Source organism: Schistocerca serialis, chromosome 3, assembly GCF_023864345.2.
Source record: "Schistocerca serialis cubense isolate TAMUIC-IGC-003099 chromosome 3, iqSchSeri2.2, whole genome shotgun sequence".
NCBI classification, from domain to species: domain Eukaryota; kingdom Metazoa; phylum Arthropoda; class Insecta; order Orthoptera; family Acrididae; genus Schistocerca; species Schistocerca serialis.
In genome coordinates, this window is record NC_064640.1 from 277,826,663 (window position 1) to 277,843,661 (window position 16,999).

Consider the following 16,999-nt stretch of genomic DNA (forward strand, 5'->3'; position numbering starts at 1 on the left):
CACAGTTTGCAGTGGTAATAAGTCATTGACAGCATGTATCAATCTTTGGTAGGTTTTCATACCATCTTGGCTAATCACATGGCCATTAATTTTTGTTGATGCAGAGTGACATTTTTCAATATTTCATGTTACGTGAGCCACACACAACCTCTTAAATACCTCCTCCAGCTCTTGTGGGTGTACCTCCAAATCCCTAGAAAATAATGTAATGTTGTCTAAATAGACCATACACTGATATGGTTTTAACTCTCTTAGTACTGAATCTAATAACCCCTGAAACATGGATGATGCATTCTTCAGCCCAGATGGCATCCCTTGATACGTGTAGTGTCTCCAAGGAACAGTAAATGTTGGCTTTGGCTGATCTTTGGAGATATTTGTAGTGTCATCAAGGAACAGTAAATGTGGGCTTTGACTGGTCTTCGAAAATTAATTCCAACTGATGATACCCACTCTTTAAACCCATCATGGAGAAATAATTACATTGACCCAGGTTGTCCATTGTTTCCATTATATTTGGTATAGAGTATATGATGAATTCCTCCATTAACGGATGTAAGTGCCAAGGTATTCTGTACGCTTTTTAATAGAAAGGAGGCTTATTCCCCACTGTGTCATGGGTGTTACTGGTACTGGTCCACTAGGATTGAACAAATCTGCAAATCTCTTTTCCTTTTCAATGCTGTACTTTTTTGCGTAATGCAGATGCTTCGATGGTTTGCTTGTGGCAAAGGTCTCCACTCATCCTATCTAAATTGTCGTCATAATTTAGAATGTCCGAATCAGAAATCGTTAACCCTTTTGACAGATCCACTTCGTCAGACCCAAACTGGAACCACATATTCTCCATTTACTTCCTGCATGCATGCATGCATGCATGCCATGCTCTTGCATATAAAATGTTGTGACGTATCCAGTTGTGTTCCAACAACTCAGTAATACATAAAACGTCATCAGTAGGTCAACACCCACACTTTCCCATACCTTCTACTACTGTGGTAATGTGAACTGAACTTTAATGATGGTGCATTCAGTTTACTTGGCTCCACCATCATGATTGGCGAACCTTCTGACAGTGCATCATTTGCAGCAGTCATTTGAAGCTGGAATAATGTCCCACTGGGTTCGATAGCGTGCTGCGATAGATCAGTCTTTGCATGATGCTTACTCGGGAAATCCAGCCCACAATTGCACAGTACCCCTCACCAATAAGGGGCAATACTTTTGTATATTCCTTAAAATTCTTTGTTACAATACAGAAACTTAACAGTGCTGACCCCAATGATGCCACATTGTTCCACATAAATCTATATTGCAGAGAATAAATCTGTTCCCACCTAAGAGGTGTAGACTACTTACCAACACATGAGCCTCTGTGTCCAGTAAAAGCTTATATTCTGTTCTGTTTACCATGCCAACCACATAACACTCTGCCTCTGCATACACCTTAGTTGCATTGCGCTCTATTGGGAGTACCATCTTTCTGTGAGGAATTCCCATTGTCATTTAATGGACTCTTTCTATGATGTCACTCTCTTTGCTTTTTATTCTGACAATCCTGCACGCAGTGTCCTACCACCCCACACTCATGGCATTGCGCTACAATCCTGCTCTGCAGTCAGTGGCATTGTTTCTGAATGTAGTCTACACATCCACACCTGTAACACTTCTGACAGAAAAACACTCTGGTTATCACGTACCTGTGTTGCTATGTCTATTTCCTCTAGTTGTGTAGCACTCTTAGTGACAGCAGCTGACTCCTTTGGATTCTTCATCCATACTGTTCTTGGCAAATTGGGTGGGAGCTCCCCCAAAAACATGTGCTTTGCTTCTTGTTGGATAATTTTATCCATCTCCTCATCTCGTATTAATTTATACATTTGCACATAGTTTCTGAGAATGTTTTCATTGAATCATTTCGTTTCTGAGACATACCATTGAGCTGCTGCCTAAAGAACCTGGAATGGTTCTTCTTGAGGTAGTGCTGAAAGAATCTACTCTTGCATTGTTCAAATTTATGTGCCCTGTTCAAATCCTCATGATACATTGCATATGTTTTTGTTTCACCCAAAAATCATAACTGGGCCATGTGCAAACATATTTTGTTTGACCAACCACCCAGACTCCAGCAACTCCCAAATTGTCAATAAATTCTGACTCATTCTGTTGTTTTATCCAAAGAAGGGGTCGCTAGATTAGCTGCAGTTGAATCCACAGAAAGACAAGTACACAGAATGGAGCTTTTGCCTCTACTGTCCAAGCTAGTTCACCCTCTTTATGCACATCATCCGCTGTTAAAGTATTGACTTACTTTGGTAAAGCAGCATTAATTTCCTTCAGCCTTCTACCTCTACCACCAAGTAGTCAATCGCTTCCTGCACCATCACTCTTGTTTGAAACACTGGCATTTGTGCAAATTCTATCTGCCAAAACCACAACACACTTAAAGTGTACCACAAATTGACCAAATGAGGACAGCTACTACTAACACCCAGGCATAAGAACAAAATAGATATTAATTCTTATGACAGATCATTGCCCATTTGGATTCTGAACATATTTGCCTCATCTCCATAACGTCGGCAAATTCTACATGTAGCTGCTCCAGACTGCATATAAGATAGTTCGTTTCTCGCTAGATTACAGTGTTGGCATCTCACTGGCTGTAAATAGTATTCTCTGTAGTTTCCCTTAACTGCGACAAATTCACAGGTCCCTCAGGTTTCACAAACTGTACTTTCATGTTTCTATGCACATCAATTCTATCCAACATGACCATATGCAAAACAATATAAAAAGACCACAAAAATAAAAACCTCACTCAAAAAACTCATACCATCGAAAATACATGTTGAGGTTGGAGATGTGGTCCTGGATCAAGCTACAGATGTCAATACTAGTGTCTGACACCAAACGTAGAGGCCGAGGTTGGTTGGCCACTACAGTGAATGGTGGAACTGGAGTGGCAGAGTTCAGGAAGCCATTAGTTCACTACCGTCGGTGGGGTAGCAGAGGGGCAGCAAGTGCATGTCTTGTTGTCACCTGACATTTTGTCATGAAAACAGGATTCTTAAAACATTCATTTATTCCTCATCAAACAACAACAGTTGTGATGATTCTCGGAGAAGCCAATGCCTCCAGACCATAAGCTGTATACAGTTGGTGAGAAGGTGCTGTGGTCAGTGAGCAGCTTGTTGTTGGTGACTGCCCACAGCATCCTTCGGCCAGTGAAGTGATGGTGGCGCAACTTGGCCAGGATGGTGATTCCACCAGCAGATCGCAACCACAGTGATGGCCACACAGACTAGAGGCAGCTTGTGGCTCATAGCAGATCAGCAGCATCGGGATGAGCACAAACAGCAGGAACAGAGGTAGCAGCCGCAGAGTTTAGCGGTGGTGCCTAGTTGATCCGTGGAGACTCGTAAACCAGCGTAGGTTCCAACTTGGAGCTGGTGACTGACAGACTGCATACTTCTGTCTAGAAATGAGTAGCATTTATACGGGCTTGGCCCATCCTTGTTTTGCCAAGGCATCAGTTCCAATCACGTAAGCAACAACAGAAGTGTGGCTTGAATGTGAAGCAATCAGATCACCCATGCCCCAGGGACTCTTCCTTTTTGCTACGTCAGTGATATTACAACTCTGGTCCACCTGCTGGCTATGTTGTGACTACTTGATGCTGTGGTGGCAGTACTTGTATCATAACTTCAGGCCTTGTGTAAGTGTCTGGGAAATATTCAAAACATACTGATAATCCAGGAAAACAAACTAGGTACTACTCAGAATAAAAAGCATAGAAAAGACTGTTAAATTTGAGGAAGAGTTAAAAGGTAACTTAGTCTCTCCCTTCTTTAAAATGTAAAAGAAAATTTACAAGCTAGTTATTTTAGGAGACTTCTTTTCCAGACTATAATATCCAGTGTGCTAACCACTGTGCCACCTTGCTCAGTGTTACTTTTCAAATCTGAGGCCAAAAACCTGTAAAATAGAAGTTCTGCTATTGATTTAATAGATTCATTGTCATTCAAAATGTAAAAACTCTTTGCTATCCTGTTACATACTGTAAATTTAAATAACTTCTCTTAAATTTTGGTACCAATAAACATAAAATCTGTGTGGCAGTAAATCTCATCTTTGGTTTCTTGTATTGTAATATTGTGAAAAAATCTCTAATAACTAATAATTAAAACTAATTAGTACAGTTACTTTCAATGTAAGCTGCTTATGTAAAAAAACTAAAAAAAAAATATTACTTCTTTTTTTCTAGATGTTGACAATGTGTTGCAAAGGATGACAATTGTGGGGGTGATTTTGAGTTTTCGGCAGTTAGCACAATCAGCCTTAGTAGATGTTCTAGAAGAAAGAATACCATTTCTTTTGAGCTCCATACTTGATTTTTATAACCATCTTCCTAGTGGAGACTCAATGGTTAGTGTTGCTGTTGTTCAGGTAATGTCAAGTGTTTTGGGTAAAACAGATCTGTTAGTAGTTTTTCTTCTATTTACGTAGTAACAAGTAAGTGCTTAAACTGAAATATTCTTTTTTAAAAAGAAAATAGTATTATTTTTATAATGGATTGAGATTCTCACAATTGTGTAGAAATATAAAAACAAGAAAAAATTATAGTGGCACAAAGTGAAAGTTGCTCTGTGCACCCTGTTAGACTATCTCATGATCCAGCATATGTCACAGAAAGCAATTTGTACTTTGTATATTTTAGATGAACACTTTCCTTCAAAAGAAATGTGTAAATTACCTTAAAACTGACTGCCAGCATGGAGATGGACTTAGATCTGGAACTAATGAAAGAAAAATAAATTGCTCATTTGGCAAAATTATCCTAGATTTCAGCATATTTTCACATTGTTATCTAAAATTAATAAATCTGTAGTAATGCCCAAGCAAATTGTTCCCAAAATAATTTTACTCAAGGAAACCTTTTTTCTTCCTCATCTCTGATAAAACTGTGATCAACAAATAAATTGTATTGTGTAGAAAGTTCAGGATTTTAAGTTGTTTGAATAATGTTAAATATTAAGTACAGACAGAGAGATGAGACAGACAAATTGTGTGTGACCACTCTATTTACTGGCTGATGAGGTGGCACACTAGTCAGGCTAGCTATGCATTTAAAAGGTCTTGCACTTCATCATCGTCATCATTATCATTGTGGTATCGATAGCTACGGTGCCACAGCGTAGGTGCAAGTTCTTATGTTGGCACTACGACAGACACCGACGACAGCGCCCTCTAGCCGGCCTTGTTGAGCTCTACGAGTGCCACTGCAGATTCTACCCATTTGATTCCAAGAAGACGATCTAGCAACATTGTTTCTATTTCACAGTCGGCGAACCACTACTTGTACGCAAAGTTAAGTAAAGGTGATTTTAGTTTCACACTGCAGTGCCAATAGTTGTACCTCACCTGCTCCTCCTTGCTTCCTAGCTTTGGCCTACCTTTGTTTTCAGGAGCAGACCCACGTGCCGCCTTCCAGGCGGTATACAAAAATAATCAACATCATCATCATCATCATCTTCTTCTTCTTCTTCTTCTTCTTCTTCTTCATCATATTGCACATAAGGCATTTTCCTGTCCGGACTTCTCACTGTTTCCCATCACCTTTTCTCTTATCTTTGTAAATATCTTTTTCCAGCTGGTTGACAGCAGCAGGAAGTTTTTGGAAGACTAACATCTTCCATTCCTATCAAATGTTGAAAACGTGCAGAGTTGTTTATTTTATTTGCTTATGAGAAAAACTACTCATGATGTGGAATGCATTGAAATATACAGAACACAGCATCTGCATTTACACTCTACAAGCCATTATTAAGTGTACAGCTGTGGATATTTGGAACCGATATGTTTTTGAACCCCTTCCTATTCTGCTTGTAAATGTTGTGTATGAAAAAGATAGCTTATACACGCATAAGCCCTGTTCTATTACTGAGGTCCTTCTCCAGCATTTTCAGTGTGTACTGTCAGTAAAGATAAAGATCAACTTTTTCAGCCAGGCACCTGTGTTGTATGGATGTAAACGAAATTATATTTCTTTGCTGGTACATGTGTCATAATATTGTCAGTCCAGTCCCCACTTGACCTTCAGAATAGTTGTATGTGTATGATCTTTAAAACTAAATGGGTGTTTTGTTCATATGGATAAACTGAAATACTGTGCTATGGTTTATCACTAATAAAGATTAATTAAAAGCTGGTGATGGTTTACATGTAGGCTGCTTCTTAATTTTTAACATGTAAGCAGTTGACAACTCAGTTTTAAAGTAGCTCTACTTCTCTTTGAAGATGATCCACACCAAGGAAATCACAAGACTACAACAAAAGATGAAAATATTAAGAAAATGCACCATATTGTATTACATTCCTAAGTGCAAAACTTTTTGTACCTTAGAAGTGTTTAATCGCTACACAGATTGTTTTTACAGCCATAAATAGGTATTTTGCAGACCTGAAATCACAATCCAGAGATGAAATCTATTCACTTTGGCAAAGTGCATTGATGTAAAATAAGCCACTTTGGAAACTGAGAAAATTTTAAGAATAATCATTACCAGGTTGAGAAATTTTCTCCTTGTTTGTGTAGGTTATATTTTTAGTCATGCACTCCTTGACCTTCAGTTGCAGAGCAACATCTCCATAAGATACATCATTCTCTAAGGTAGTTACACTATTGTGTGTCATTAGTTTGAGATTCCCAGATACTGAGCTCAAGTTTTATCTCATGTAAGTGTAACTCAGTTTATAGTTACGTTGTTAGCACTTCCTGCAAATGATTTCCAGATATTTGAGTATTTTTAATTCGTAAGCAACTGTACAAAATCTTACCATTCACATCCAAAACAAAAATCCAGATACAAAGTGGGGCATCCATGACTTTCTTGAAATTATGAGATTTAAATTTGTGCTAGAATAAACTGAATGAAGTACTCAAAAAGATACTGTGATTAAAAGCAAATAATTTTCACCTTACATGGTTACATTTTTGCAATTATTCAGTGTGGAAATGCTTGACACATCTTCTGTTTTAGTTCTTATTTGGTCATTGACAGTTTTGTGAAATGGTTCATTCTGATTATGCATGGTTCTTTATGCAAGTGTTATTAAAAAAAATTTTTGTCCTGTTTCCTACCTTGTTACTTGTCAAATGTATATTGTTTAGTGACACTGTTGTGAAACCTGCAACAAGCAGCTCATGACATATCTCACATGATATCTACTGTATCTCACATGATATCTAGTGACAAAGCAGGTGTATAGAGGGACTTACTAGCAGTTTCTGTGCATATCACTCACTGCTGTCTTTGGTAATGGAGGCATTTTGTCTGGGTTACGAAACGGATAACACCTGGGCCGTGGACCTAAGGGTGCAGTATTTCTTAAACATCAAATTTATTTGCATGAGTCTGTTGCAAAAGTGTGTCATAAGTAGATTAGTGTCATTAAAGTCAACAACCATTTTGAACAGTGGAGAGCTCCACTTACCATTGATGCCTGTTGTTAACAGTATTATTTATGGTGGGGTTTGAGAGCTCACCGATATTCTACAGTGTATGAGCGAAATATCGTAATGGAGCAGGAGAAAGTCATGCCTACGACACTATTTCAGCAAATAGTGCTGCATACTTTGTTCTGAAAACTCGGTATAAAGACACAAATGTATTTGCACTACTGAAACTGAACCGCTGGTTGTTAACAACTGGTAGCATTTTCTACTTCATAGGACAGATGGGCTTTGATCACATCCAGGGAGAAAGATTGGACAATAATCATTCTGTGACCATGGTGGAAAAACACAATTATGAGGATGCGGTATTATAGTCTAAAGAAAATTTCCGTACCATTCATCTACAAAGAAGGCATGCTTGCTCGATTTGGGTACAAATTTGTCCTCAGATTTTATGTTCACCCATAGTTTATATGTTACTTGGGAAGAGTACTGTCTTTCAGTTAAATTAATTTTTCTCTCTCTTATTCTAGGTACTTCATTTGTCCTAGACACAATCACAAGCCCTTTGATATTCACCCGTAGTTAACATCCCTTGGTTGGGTAATATCTTTCAGTTAGATAATCTTTTCTATCTCTTATTCTTGATACTTTATTTGCCCTAAATGCAGTCACAAGGGTATATGACATTACAAATAACTAGACAATAAAGAGTAATAAACAAGTATTCAACCCTGAGAGAGAGAGAGAGAGAGAGAGAGAGAGAGAGAGAGAGAGTATTCTGCTTACCATCAAAAATAATAGCCAGTGAAGTGTAATAAAGTCCCAGTCGCAGTTCCAAATTTGGATTTCAACTACAGTAGCCATTCCAGGGTTTGTGGATCACTGTTGAGGGCAAATACCACAACCTTGAGAGTAACTGACAAGTTAATCATTTATTGTTGCCAGTCCAGTATTAAAAAATTGATCAGCTCTGTGCTGGGTGCTAGTTCCTGGGGGTATCGCTGCTTGGTGACTCTGTAGTTGAGTAGAAGCCCACACTGGAAGGAGCAGATATCCATAGTCCCTAGTGACCGATCAGAATTGCTGTCAAGCCACAACACTAGATAATGTGCCATACTACAGGGTTAAAAGTTTCTGCAAATGGCTGGAAGAACATGTTCAAAACTAAAGAGTGCTCCCATGGTGGCCAAATTCTATAGATCTTAATCCAATTGAACATCTTTGAAATGAACTTGATCATTGCATTCACTGTGTGTATCCTCCCTTCAGTATCTGTGGCAACAAGTGTAGACAACATGGCTTCAAATGTCTGTGGATACTCTTCAGTACCTGAATGTCATTTCCAGTAAATCTTGCTCTTGTTTATACTGATGATGGTAGTTACTGCTGAAACTAGCAGATTATGGCAATGGTGGAGATGAGGATTATGATGATGATGATGATGATGATGATGATGATGGTGATTGTGATGTGACTTGATGCTGTGTGTGGAACACACTTTAACACCATACAGCACTTGTTCCATGTTCACAAACAGCTTGTGATATTACTTTTCCATGCACAAGGAATCATGTTGTAGCTTTTGCATGTCACCATTCATCCTTTTAGTACAAATATCAAGTGAATAAATGAAAATTGTGGACATTAATATTATGATGTGCGAGCTTTTTACAAGAGGTTTTGATGATCTCACATGTTTAATATTGGTTATTTCTTCTACAGTATTTTAACGACTGAGAACTGTACTGCTCACATTACAAAGAGTGAAAGGAGTTGTTCAGGATGAAGACCTTAAGTGGTCACTTAAAACATTAAAGTTGTCTCTCAAACATTTAATTTTTATTGATAGATTATTAATTAGTTTTATGGCTGTGTATTTCACACATCTTTAGGCCTAAGCTAGGTTCAGTACAAGCTAGTGCAGATCTTTTTTTATGTTTTAGTGTTGTGTGTGTGTGGATATCACAATTATTGCATTGCATTACATTACATTAGATGATCATATTCTTTAGACCTCCCTGGGATGTGAAAAGAAGTTTAAGACTTACATTTTATGTAAACAGAATACAATAGAATCACTTAAAGTTGTGAAACATTGTAATATGAAAGTGATAATGAGAATTATTGAACTGGAAAGGTTATGTGCATTTATGTCCAAAGGTAGTACAGGATGTTTCAAAAAGATTCGTCCAATTTCAGAAGTCTGTATCTTCCACATTAATGAAAATAAGGTCTTGCTTATGAATACAATATTCTTATTTTCAATCAAACCATATGGTTGTGCAAGGATGTGTCTTCTATATGCATGCGCATACAACCTTCAGATACTTTTTACAATAATGTGTGTTTTGGATCAAAGTTTTCATTTGTCTTTTACAAATGTTCAATGTGCACTACACCAGATGCATGATAAACATCTAGACAACAGTCAAATTCCTCTCATAATTTTACAAGCACAGCTGGAGTTAATGCATTCACTGCTGTTGCATTGTGGTTGACCAAAAGTTGTTGGAAGGGTAGGCACATAGACAGTCTTTCACAAACCGCCACAAAAAGAATCACATACAATAAAATCAGGTGACGTTGCAGACCAGTGGTACACTGCACATGCCATGTGTTCCTTATGGCCGATCCATTGCTGAGGGGGCTTGTATCTAAGAAATGCTCTTACATGCAGGGGCCAATGCAGTGGTGCTCCATCCCATTGAATAACACTTTTTTTTCAGTTGTGAAAAATGCCAGCTCTCCAACATATCCAGGTATGTGATTCTAGTAAGCGAGCGAGTGAGTGAGTCATCTACAGGGGTTGGACAAAAATATGGAAACACTGTGAGAAAAGCATACTTGAACATAAATGCAAATGCTAGCCAAGCCTGCAGGCTGCACTGTTGTATTTGACTAGAAATGACAATAATGCAGTGTCCTCAATACATTGCAAGTGTCAGTTGCATTCATAACAGCTGTATGGAGCTAAGGACTTCAAAAATGGGCAGATTATTGGTGTTTGTATGCTAGGTGCTTCCGTAACAGAGGTAGTTGAAGTGTTTGGTGGTTTAAGAGTCACCATATTGAAGGTTAATAACACACAAAGGGAAAATGGAAAGACCTCATCTGCTAAGTCACTATGCGGCTTAAAATGTGTGTTGAGAGATCGTGATGGACGGGCATTGAAGAAGATTGTGATGAAAAATAAAAGGATGATAGCTGCAAAAGTCACTGCAGAACTGAATTTTGCCCTTGCAAACCATATCGGCACTATAACAACACAAAGAGAGCTCCTTAAGGTGGGAACTGGAGGGCTAGCTGGAATTCCAAAACCACAAGTCAGTGATGCAACTGCCCATAACAGGAAATTGGCGCTGAAGCCATAGCGTATGGACTGTGGACTAATGGAAGAAAGTCATTTGTTCGGATTAGTCTTCTTTCACATTGTTTCCAACTTCTGGTCAAGTTTACGAAGGTGAGACATGGCAGGGGTTTGGCGACGATGATTTGGGATGTCATATTGCAGTATTCCCTGGGAACCATGTTTACTCTGCAAGGTCACATTACTGCCAAGGCTTATGTGAGCATTTCAGTTGATTGGGTCCATCCCATAGTACAGTGTTTGTTCCCCAATGCTGATGGAGTGTTTCAATACAACAGGGCCTCTGTTCAAACACCTCATATCATCCAGGAATGGTTTTCTGAGCACAAGTATGAATTGTCATGTCTCCCCTGGTTACCACAGTAACCAGATCTCAATATTATTGAACCTTTGTAGTCTGCTTTGGAGAGAAGGGTGCAGGATTGCTATTCACCTCCATCATTGTCACCTGAACTTGCCACTGTTTCACAGGAAGAATGGTGTAAGATGCCTTTGAAACCCATTCAGGACCTGTATTTATCTATTTATAGATGACTGACAGCTGTTCTCAATGCGTACAGTTTTCCTACACTGTTTTAGGCATAGTAATGTGTTGTGTTTGTGGTGTTTCCATATTTTTTGTAGCTGCATCTGGGAGACCCCTACCTGCAATCATATAAACTGGCTACTTATGGATGGTACCAAGATAAACTTCTGGTTTTGATGTTGAACTTAAAATCCGCCCCAAGTTTCTATCTTTATTCGCATAGTAGATATAGTCTTGTGAAATTGGACAAATCTTTTTGAAACACCCTGTAGCATATTATTATGTATAATCAATGACAGAAACACCCTGTATTATGTTGTTATCATTGAATTTTATTGGTACTTAATTTTTCTGTGTTAGTCATGGAAGAACACTTTTTTGTCTATAAGTTTGTGTTTTTAAGTTATTAAAGTGACAGGGAGCATGTGATCACTGATTTACGAGCCACACTGCATGCATTGTAGTCCTGAATGGTGATGTGGAGGTGAAAGAGTATCAAGTGACTGGTAGTGTATTCCCAAGGATTCTCACAAATGCATGAAATGCCTCAGATTTGAAATTTTCAGTAGCACTCAACATGGTTAAAGTTCATACCATGTGTCGCTATTGCAAAGAATAAAGGCAGTACCATGTTGAAGAATTACACTGGCACGAAGCAAAATGTGCAGGCATGACAAATGTGCCCAGGCCCCAAGCAGATTACCATCTCAAGAAACCAGCAGTATATTCCTCTCTGGGTGTGACAAGAGGACGTAGTTCTTGCTATGTAGAAATTGCTCACAGCAGTAACCTCCGTCACTGGCCTTCTCTGTACTTACTCCCCTTGTGGCTCAAAACCTCATGCCAGTCTTCTTACTAGACACCTCTTTGGTAGCTTCTGTATCTGACATGTCAGACGTGTAACTCTGTTGTCTAAGAAGACTGTGATGGCACATTGTGGTGTTATGTTTGTGTGGTTATGGATGTGTTTGGAGTGAAAGGAAGAGAGATGAACAACATATGGCCCTGCAGAATGTGAAGTGAGAAAAAGTGAAGGGAAAAATGACATTATCACATAAAGAAACATTACTGTAACTATAATCACCTAATTAACATGCTTTTGTTGCACTTTGTGTGTAACTTTCATTAGCAGGCATGTGTTAGGTGTGGATGACACAGTGGCTGTCTGCTGATATAAGCTTCTAAATGTTAACATGTTTCAGTACTGTTGTATTTGCTGGTTAACTGTTTCTCTGTTAGCTACACACTCAATTTGATTCCATTGTTGTGCTATATTTGAGTGTTTTGTGAACACATAATCATTTCCCCATTATAACACCCATCTTTATCATTTCCCCACGATATGATCTATCCTGAATTAGATACTGATATATCATTCTTTTGAATAGTGAGTCAGCTTGATGATTTATTGTGAAAGCTACAGAACCATATGTATGATTCTACAGCTTGACAAGGCAGTCCACAATTCTGTAGTCACTCACTGTGTTCTTACTCAAATTGGGCCCTAAGAATTAGATATGGATATTTCTCATGTCTAGAAATGAAACCTTTTTTATTTAATAAACACCCCAAATTACAACAGACCTTTTCAGAGGTTAATGGATCACACCCCCTGTTAAAGGGTAATCTAATGCAGCTGTTTCTAATATACATCAGTGATTAAGATTGTATGAATTTTCTTGTTATTAGATTGGAGACATTCATTGCTCATCACTAATAAAGATATGGAATTTGTGTTTTCAGGCTGTTAGTGAAATGGCATCTGCAGCAGGATTGAGTTGCAAGGTTGATCCCACTCTTGTAGCTGCCCTTCGAAATCAAAAGAATGGTTTGTGTTTACATTTAAATAAGTTTAATAACCTTTATTTGTAAAAATGATGTTTATGCCAGGATGTGTCCATAGAAGTTCCAATTTAAGGTTTTATTACATAGCTGAAACTGTTGAAAGATTGTTTACTTATGATTTGCAGCGGCACACTTTTTGACAGCATTCATCTAACATATATATTACATACCTCCAAACTTTTTTCCTCATTGTTGATTAAACTGTAAAATAGCATAATTGATTTTTGACAGATCGGGACGTGCTATAGCATTACCACTATAGCAGCTAGGGGCTGGAAGTAATGCTTCCCATGGCCATGTAATTCAATAAGGTACAGATGCCCCCTGGACAGGTCAGATGTCAAGTATCTTAGAGAGGGGTGTAGGAAGTGGGGGGGGGGGATTACTGGGTTGAGTTTGGTGAATCTAGGTTTCACAGTGTGGGTCAGAGCCACCAATTATCTGTTACCGTGAGCTCTATACAGGCTACAGGAACCATCATGCAGACAGTGAAACAGTGTATGTAACAGGAATCAGGGATCTTGGTTTACCTGTGTAGATAATGAGAATAGTAGAAATCTCCATACTAAAGCCTCAGACTGAATGAGGTAGATGGCTGTTGAGGCAAAATGAATATTTGTGACCATCCCTTGTGACCCTTGCCACACTCACATGTCATAATATATTCAGTCGTAATTGGCTTGGCCAGATAATATAGGTGTCTCTGGATTGGCCTTTATTTCCCTACTTGCTAATAGGGACAAAATCGTTCTCACTTCACAAATCCTTATTCCTCTCAGCAACAGGGGCACCTTTCTTGGAAACAATAACACTCACTCAGCAAAGAGAGCATAAGCTCAAAAGAAACAGCTTAATGTTGACAGGACCATTGAATATTTTTCCGAATATATTTTTCATGATCAAAAGAGAGGAAGGATCATTTGAAAAGGTGTTACCATTGTATTTAAATAAAGACCTGAAGTGTATTATCGGAAATCTGAAATCTATGTAACATTTTAACTGTGGAACACTTTCAATGGAAACTCTTAGTGTAGTGTATCCACATCATGTGGAGAATTCCATGTCTTAAATAAGTTGCACTCTTTCAGAAATATAATAAAGTGTTACCTCTTGAAGGAATTTTATTTCTATAGATACAAAATAAATAAAAATGTTGGAAAATAAGGAAGGGAAAGGTATCAAGAACATAATAAAGAGAATGAATAATGAACTGGAGAAGACAGCAGTATTCCTATTGACTATTAATGCTCCATCATTACATGAACACATAACAGCTAGGGCTCTTCTTTAAGATACATCACCAACCCGATATGCCATTTCAAGTAATTTTTAGTAAATTTAGGTTAGGCAGAGAAGCTATATATGCCTCAAATTTCCCTCAGTGACATCATTGTTTGCGTTTGTGGCCAGATAAGCATTTTAAAAAATTGAATTTCATTACCAAGACCTTAGCAGTTGAAACCAGCACAAATATTTGTAATTACCAGGTTTACACACATTGGTGGTCTTTCTGCTAAGTCATTTTTTTACTGATGCAACTAACACAAAGATTGCTGGAAAATTTATGCTAAGGGCCACAAATTCAGCTCTTCAGGCAGATTGAGAACTATCCAACAATTTGTTCCCATAAATGAAATCACTACTGCCTCCTTTGAAGAAAAAATATGCAAAAGAAAACAGAACTGCTGGAAGGAAGATTTCAAGACCCTCATTCCACATTTCAGTCTTTGTGAGTGACAGATTAGAGGATGGTGCATAAAATGTGACATGTAAATTGTATTCATGCAAAGAAGGAAAGAGAAACTAGGGACTTTTAATAATGCAGTTTATTGACACTTGTGTGTGCGCGCGCGCGCGTGCGTGCGTGTGGGGGGGTGGGGGGGGGGGGGAGAGAGAGAGAGAGAGAGAGAGAGAGAGAGAGAGAGAGAGAGAGAGAGAGAGAGAGATATCCACAGGCTGGAGCCCAACAATGTGATCCACCATAATAATAATGTTACATTGCCAAAGTCTTTAGAATAGCTAAGAAGGCAGCATATTACCTCGTAGAGTGAGGAATCTTTCTCTGCAATCAGGGTCAGATGTACAGCACTGCAAACAAATATTAAGTTGACACTGTCTGAGAATCACACACAACTTTGGTGCATGATATATTGTCCTACTATCAAGAACAGCAAGAAATGATTGTGGCAACAGTTTCTGAACTTAGTCAAGCATTCCAGACAATCAGCACAGGTATGCAAGACGATCAGGTAGATTTCATAGGTGGGTGTGAGGGTCCTACTAGTGCTGTGAGGAGGAATGGAATGTTCCATATGAACAAAGGAGACATCTATCACACAGACCATTGAAATAACTTTGTTCAAATAACTGCTACTGTCAGGCAGGATCTACCCTTCCATTACCTGCAAGGGCTTGCAGAGAGGAGCAGTTGGAACATTAGTTCTACAAATGATGAAGTTAACAGCTGCCCATTCTTATTGAGGGAGCTTTATGTGACTTTATCTGTAGCATGTGACGTATTAGCAGATCATGATAAAATCCACTAGGCAGTGTTGTGGCATCTCAGTAAAAGTGCTAAAAATCATCCTCAATCTTTCTAACTTCATACGCAATGTAGGACAATTCCCCAGTTTGTAAAAAGAAGCCATTTTAATTTTCATCCTCAATTGTGGGAGAGATTTTTTTTTTTTTTTTGTGTGTGTGTGTGTGTGTGTGTGTGTGTGTGTGTGTGTGTGTGTGTGTGTGTGTGTGTTGCTCTTATTAGCTATATGGAAAAAGACCTTAGAGCAGGTGATCAGCTGCCACTTTGTCTGGATATTAGAATTTAGTCAGCTCTGTAGTAAGTTTCAGTGTGGGACCAGAAGATGATTTTCCATAACTTATATCATAACCCTTCTGTAGGTGGCTCTACAACAGGCTTGTGCATGAAGAAATCGTCTAATTGATGATAGAACTATTAGGCCTATCATTCCCGGCAGCTTAACCCACAGGGCTTCTGGGGATGCCTTCCTGTTTTTTCTATGGTCCTTCCTTTCCCCTTGTTACTTTATATCTAAAATTACTGACAGTAAATCACATTTTTTTACAATATAATGATGTCCTCCAAGGTACTGTTTTTATTAAATGCGTGATGTTTGTGGTAGAGAAAGAAAGAAAAATCTGATAATGCAAAGCTTACTCAGTTTCTCCAAAATCACTTTATTAATTTCAGATGTCATCCAGCAGCATTCCAAAAAGCATTAAATTTTAGTTTAGTTTAGTTTTGTGATGCACTTCAGTTAATGCTGCTTTAGTAGACTTCAGATTTGAAGGCTGTTGATGTCAGCCACAAGCAACATCTGAGTCATTACTTGGGTCACTCATTTTGTAGCTCTACAAGTATGAGAGAATTCCATAATTGTATCCATGAGACACACAGATTTCATAGTGTTAGCAATTTTGGTAAAGTGAGGAAAGTATTGCAGATTAGAGTCTCTGTTGGCTGTGTTCTCATCTTTGTCTTGTTAGCACAGGGAGGGAGTGGAGGAAGTAATGACAAGTACAGAGGTAGTTGAATTGGCTGCACCAGTAATGGGAACTTCTAAGGCCATTTGCTTACTAGGCATACTTATGTTAGATTTATTATGCTTCAAAGCAACAAAAGCTGTGCTTGACTCAGACATGGATTGAACAATGCGTTGCTTTACTAGGCATTGTTATATTCAAAATTGTTAGAGGGGAAAGAAGTGATAGGTGACAGATTAAGTGCTAGGAGCAGCAAGGAATTGAACCCCAGACCTTTAAGAGTCCTAATCTGCAA

At 38.4% G+C, this 16,999-nt stretch overlaps 1 protein-coding gene across 4 annotated transcripts in view; it reads left to right on the forward strand.

The window, feature by feature from the left end:
• Window positions 1–16,999, forward strand: part of LOC126470063 (membrane-associated protein Hem) — a 183,178-nt gene that overhangs the window by 156,438 nt on the left and 9,741 nt on the right. For 2 of the 4 annotated variants that reach the window (XM_050097565.1, XM_050097566.1), the window contains exons 19-20: window positions 4,268–4,449; window positions 13,099–13,183. In XM_050097565.1, the coding sequence (XP_049953522.1) occupies window positions 4,268–4,449; window positions 13,099–13,183 (267 nt within the window). The remainder of the gene's footprint in view (window positions 1–4,267; window positions 4,450–13,098; window positions 13,184–16,999) is intronic. The other 2 variants (XM_050097567.1, XM_050097568.1) reach the window with 1 other exon arrangement.